Source organism: Rhinolophus sinicus, chromosome X (assembly GCF_036562045.2).
Source record: "Rhinolophus sinicus isolate RSC01 chromosome X, ASM3656204v1, whole genome shotgun sequence".
Classification (NCBI taxonomy): Eukaryota; Metazoa; Chordata; class Mammalia; order Chiroptera; family Rhinolophidae; genus Rhinolophus; species Rhinolophus sinicus.
In genome coordinates this window covers 69,342,265-69,348,264 of record NC_133768.1, presented here as the reverse complement: position 1 = coordinate 69,348,264, position 6,000 = coordinate 69,342,265, and the positions used below count along the sequence as shown (strand labels likewise).

At 40.8% G+C, this 6,000-nt stretch overlaps 1 protein-coding gene across 4 annotated transcripts in view; it reads left to right on the top strand.

The window, feature by feature from the left end:
- Window positions 1-3,703: 3,703 nt before the first annotated feature.
- Window positions 3,704-6,000, top strand: part of ZMAT1 (zinc finger matrin-type 1) — a 49,189-nt gene continuing 46,892 nt past the window's right edge. For all 4 annotated transcript variants that reach the window (XM_074323780.1, XM_019719328.2, XM_019719329.2 and 1 more), the window contains exon 1: window positions 3,704-4,025. In XM_074323780.1, the coding sequence (XP_074179881.1) occupies window positions 3,746-4,025 (280 nt within the window). In that variant the 5' untranslated portion in view covers window positions 3,704-3,745. The remainder of the gene's footprint in view (window positions 4,026-6,000) is intronic.

Below are 6,000 nucleotides of genomic sequence, written 5' to 3'. Positions count from 1 at the left end.
TGAAAGACTCACACAGACCAAAAGTAAAGGGATGGAAAAAGATATTTCATGAAAATGGAAACAAACAAACAAAAAGCTAGGGTAATAATACTTACATCAGACAAAATAGGCTTTCAAACAAAGACTATAACAAGAGACAAAGAAAGATCTAGTAATCCCAGTTCAGGGTATTTACCAGAAGAAACCCAAAATGCTTCTTTGAGGGGACGAGCTCATCCATATGTTCATTGCAGCATTATTTATAACAGCCAAGATATGAAGGCAACCTGGGTGTCCCTGAATGGATGAATGAATAAAGAAGAGGTGGTGTATATATATGTACAATGGAATATTACTCAACCATAAAAAAGGATGGAATATTGCCACTTGCAACAATATGGATTTACCTAGAGCGTGCTGTGCTGAGTGTCGTAAGTCAGATAGCAAAAGACAAGTGTCATACGATTTCACTTATAAGTGGGATCTAAAGAACAAAATAAACAAACAAATTAAACAAAAACAAAATCCTAGATACAGAGAACATTTTGATGGTTGCTAGATGGGAGGGTCATGGGGCATGGGTGAAAAAGAGGAAGGGATTAAGAAGTACAAATTTGTTGTTACACAGCAGTCTTGGGGATGTAGGGTACAGCATAAGGAATATAGTCAATAACGTTGTACTAACTATGTATGATATTATATGGGTACTAGATCTTTCAGGGTTATAGAAGAGAGGGGGGTGGGGGAAGGGGAAATAGGTGAAGGGATTAAGATACACAAATTGATAGTTATAAAATAGTCATGGGGATGTAAAGTAAACATAGGAAATATAATCAATAATATGGTAATAACTGTATAGTGCTAGGTGGGTATTAGTCATGGGGATCAGTTTGTAACGTATATAAATGACTAACTGCTATGCTGTACACCTGAAATTAATATAAAATAATATTGAATGCCAACTGTAATTGATCATTTTAAAAAGCAGGGAGAAGATAAAGGGGAATAAGATGTTCAAAGTTCCAGGTATAAAACAAATAAGTCTTGGGGATGTAATGTACAGCATAGGTAATATAGTTAATATTGTGATAGCATGGTACAGTGTCAGATGGTTGCTGGACTTATCATGGTGGTCACATCTTTAGCATAGAGAATATAATCAATAATATGGTAATAACTATGTATAGTACTAGGTGGGTACTGTTGAATAACTATGATGTACATCTTAAACTAATATAATGTTGTATGTTAGCTGTATTTTAATAAAAATATTTTTAAAAGAAAAGCTTTTATCTCCATTCTATTTAAAAATATCATATAAATGTATATTATTGGTGGGACCTAGACAATATTCAGAATCCTGCTGGCCAGGAAGTCTGGGAAATGTAATTGATAGACTTCCACCTTCTGCAAAACAGGTCAGAGCATAGCAAGGTTTCCCAGTGTTAGCTGATAATATTTGGAAAAGTCCCCTGAGTTTTAGTTCTTTAATCTTTCTGATTTTTTAAAATACTCGATTCCTCATTATTAAATCTTTTGTTTGAAATACTTAGCGCAGTTTCTTTTTTGCTGACAGAATCCTGAGTGATGCATATTCCTCAGATTCTGATTGAATAGTTCTTGAAAAGTGGACTGTGATTCATATTTTGAGACACAATGCTTTTGAGGAATTCCCCCCCCCATATTAGAAGGAATGAAATTACACTCCCTTTTTATTTATTACATTGTCCTACTGCCTATTTCAGTGGAATATTTCTTGTGCATGACCTATTCATTAATTTCTTTGATGAGTAAATGTTGCACTGATTTACAGATAGTAAATTTTGACTATCCAACAAGCAGTTGGGAGCTAGTGATAAATGACAGGAAATAAATTGGAGGGATTGAAATCAGAGGAAAGGAGGCCAGTGGGACAGATGCCATAATAGAAGATTAGAGAAACCACCCGATGACTCACATAATCTTGGGTAAATTACTGAATAACAAAAACAATCTAGAGATATGTTCTTAAGAGCCTAGCACTCCAAGTCTCTGAACTTTCTATTCAGCACCAGCTAGTTGTTGCCAGTCAGTAATGCACAGCTACTACTGTCAAATCTTGAAATGCTTTTATGAGACTTTTTTTTTGCATGAAATGCCCCTTTCAAATGTTGACAAGGAAGTAAATAAAAAATTGTGTAGTTAAGCAAAACATATATGTAGTCCATATCTAGGGACTTAGGGACCTAGGGCTAAGTTCCACTGGTTTGCAACCTTTGCCCTAGAACTTTACTATTCTGGAGCATGAGGAGTCGAAAATGAAACAAGCTGTCTTTTGTCTTAAAATGGTCCCAGGTTATTGAGAAGAGAGGCACAAAGTATTATGTGCCTCTCTTCTATGCACAAGATATAGGTGTAGCACAGAGAGGGTGGAATTAAGTCTAAGCAGGGACAGAACAGGTTACCTGGAGGAAGTGATGTGTTATGTCGGTTTCAAAGGGGGTAGAGAGGCTCGCTAGGCAGGTGCCTAAAGTAAGGAAAGGGGCACTTCTGAAAGAGGGAACAATATATACAATAACATCGCATCATGGAAAAAACATAGTCTTTGCAGGAGTTTGTAAGAAGATTTAATATTGCTGAATTATAAAGTAAAAGAGTGATGAGGTGGGGGCAGTGGAAGGACATGAGGACAGTGAAATAGTGCAAAGCTGTGACCTTTGACTATCCAACATGCATTAGGGAGCTAGCGATAAATGATAGGAAATATATTGGAGGGATTGAAGTCAGAGGAAAGGAGGCCAGTGGGATAGATGCCATAGTTCTGGAAAGAGATGATGAAGACTTGAAATAGGGCAACGCAAGTGAGACTGGAAAGGAGAGCATACTCAAAATAAACTTTTACACAGATGCACCAGGATACATACCCAAATAACAGAGAAATGGATGGGATATTATACAGCATTGACAGTAAATGAACTGCAGCTATATGGATAAAGCTTAGAAACAAAATGTTTAGGGAAAGAAACAAGTCCCAAAATGCTACGTAGAAAAGACATAATTTTTTGTGAAATTTGAAAACAATAAAAAACTAAGCAATATTGTTTAGGCATACATCTATGTGATAAGAATATATTTAAAAAGAGCATGGAAATAATAAATATACGTCAAGATATTGGTTTCTTTGGGAGAGTTGGGTAAAAGATGGTGAGGAGACTTAAATTATCAGCAATATTCTAGTTCTTTGGTTGGGAACCAGATTCCCAGGTTTTTATTTCAATTTAGATGGGTAGTTTGATAGACAAGCACAAGACTATCACATATTTTCATTCGGTGAAAATATGTCATGACTAAGAATGCCACTTATTCCTGTATTCTGTACTGAAGGCTATAAGAAAGACAGGAGGTGTCTTTTACAGATACTTTGGAGGTGGAATCAATTGGTTTCCAGTCATTCTTTCCCCCTTCAACTAGTTTTAGATGAGCTCCTCCAAGGGGAGAGCCTCAGTGTGTGAGGTCCACGTGCTTTTACATCCCGCGCTTTTTGCCCTTTGCCCTTGGCCATCTTCGCTTCCCCTCCCAGGGAGGCGCCTGACGCCAAGCAGTGGGGAGGAGGGGGGAGGCGGCCCGCGGGTCTAAAGCGTTCTCATTGGCTTACAGAAGGAGCCAGACCGAGGCTGGAGCTGAAGCGAGGAAAAGAGGGGCGAAGGGGGCGGGGCTAAGAGGAAGGCGGGGTTAAAGGATCTTAACGAGAGCGAGGCGCTAATGCAATTGTCCGCGCCTCGCTGCGATGGCGGCGGCGCGGAGTACAGTCACACTGCTGGCTGCCGAGTCTTCCCCTCAGGAAGCTACCGTTTCTGCCGCCTCTTCCTCCTCCTCCACCGCCTGCGCGGCGGCGGCGGCGGCGGCGGCAGTGATTGTGCTTGCCTCCTCCGCCACCTCCACCTCTGCCCGCTCGCCTGCCGGTGGCTGTAGCGACGGCGGCGGCGGCTCTGGCGGCTCCACTATGGCGGCGGCGGGGAGGGGGGGCAGTAGTTTTAAAGTAGACACCCGCCCTTGCCTCAGAGAAGGTGAGTTCCCGTCCCGGGGTGTGGGGGCGTCCCCATCTCCTTCGCTGCCTCTCCAGTCAGCCCGAGATTGCACTGGGCGCGGTTCGCCAGCGCCCCACCCCCCACCTGCTGTGGCGCAGTTAAGGCCAAGCTCGCCCCGCCCCGCCCCACCGTAGTATCCCCCAGTGTGCAAGACGGACTGAAGCTGAGAGGGGCTTTCCTACTTCTTCCCCGAAAAGGATGCCCCACCCCAGGAAAAGGAACTGCAGGTATTCACAAGGCAGGAGTTTGAAGGGGAAAAAATACCCCACATAATTTCTCTCCCAGCCAGGGCGCGTTAGTATGCGCTAGGAAGCTGAGGTTTGATTTCATAAAAGAGGAGGCAAGGTGCCAGTGCCGTGGGACCAGAGGATGAGGGAAACGGAAGAAGACTGAAGGAAAAAGGGGGCAGAGATCCAAAGAGGAAAGGGCAAAGAAATCAGAGGGAGGAAAACCCCTTTTGGTGAAATTCAGCATCCTGCAGTGTAGGAACTGGCAGTAGCATTATTTAAGGAGAAGAGGTTAGGCATTTGGGGAGGCTAGAGCGTATACTTGAGCTTTCAAATAGGATTTATTGGATTTTAGGATCCTAGGGTCTGGTGGAGGAGGGAGTTGTACTGAGGAACGCAGAGGAAGAGAGTGTGGCAGAAGCACAGATTTCAGGAATCACTGGAGAATTTTCTTTGGTTATTTGAGGGTGTGACCTTGTACAGCAAGGTTTATGGGCCCATCTTTAAGGTGGTTTTGGTTTTATTAAGTGCTGTTTTACCTTCCAACACATATTACGCCTAACATTTCTTGACTTTCAGTATGAGTGTGTTAGTTCACACAAAGTATTATATACTTGTAAATAGCCTACTAATAACAAACTGTAAAATTTGCCATTGAAATGTGTTTTAAAGCAGCGTTTAGAAGTGCTTCTTAGGTGGTTGAAACCGATTTCACTGGAGAAGATCTCAGTCTTTTGCCATCGTAAATTTCATATTCCAGTATTCACTGTTACCTTATGTCGCTAACCTGCCTCCAAAGTGAAAGATGGTGGACGCCAAAATAGAGTAGAATACTTCAAGTTCCTTTTTCTTAGGACAGCCCATTAAAATTACCCCATAAAAATGATTTTCTTTTAAATTTTAAATTAAAATATAGCTAACATACAATATTATATTAGTTGCAGCTGCACACCACAGTTATTCAACATTTATATACCTAAAGAAGTGATCTTGACTAATACATCCTTGTGTGCTATCCATATCCTTTCACACCTTTCACTTTGGAGGAAAGGCAAAGCAGTAAAAAAAAAGTCCCTTACAATATGTGTCATAGGCACATTACATGAATGTCACTAAATACGGAAATTAGAAATACACTGTAATATGATGTTTTTATTCATTAACTCGTACTGAAGGCAACCTTTGAAAGATAATGTTTTCAGTCATCCTGGATTTGTAAATTGTTCTGGGATGAAAATATGAAATCTGGATTTTTCGTTTTTTATACCAAACTTTATATAACCAGCAAGAAGGACAGAACAATGTTATAGGTAGGGGGTCAAGATCACAATTCAATTCATCTCTCATGGCCTTTTCACGGTAAGGTTTAAGACTAGTATTTCATGGAGAAAATGGCTTTTTGCCTGGCTCTGTCCCTGGCTTGGTTACAGTATCTTTTGAATATATGTAAGTATTAACAGCTTGAAGAGAAAAATTCACAAAGTAGCAGCAATACGCTGTCTGTACTGTTGCTAGTTGGTAAAATGAGGGGAGCCCCAGTGTACGAGTTTGGTACAATGAACCTAGGTTCTATTGTTAGTTTATCTGCTAAATTATGTGACCCTGAACAGATCCCAAGCTTCCTGGATTTGGGTTTTGACATTTCTGAAATAGAGGTTTTGGACTAGCCAGACTCTGAGGTTGATTCATTCAGATTTGAAAGTATGAACCATGATTTTGCAGTTCTG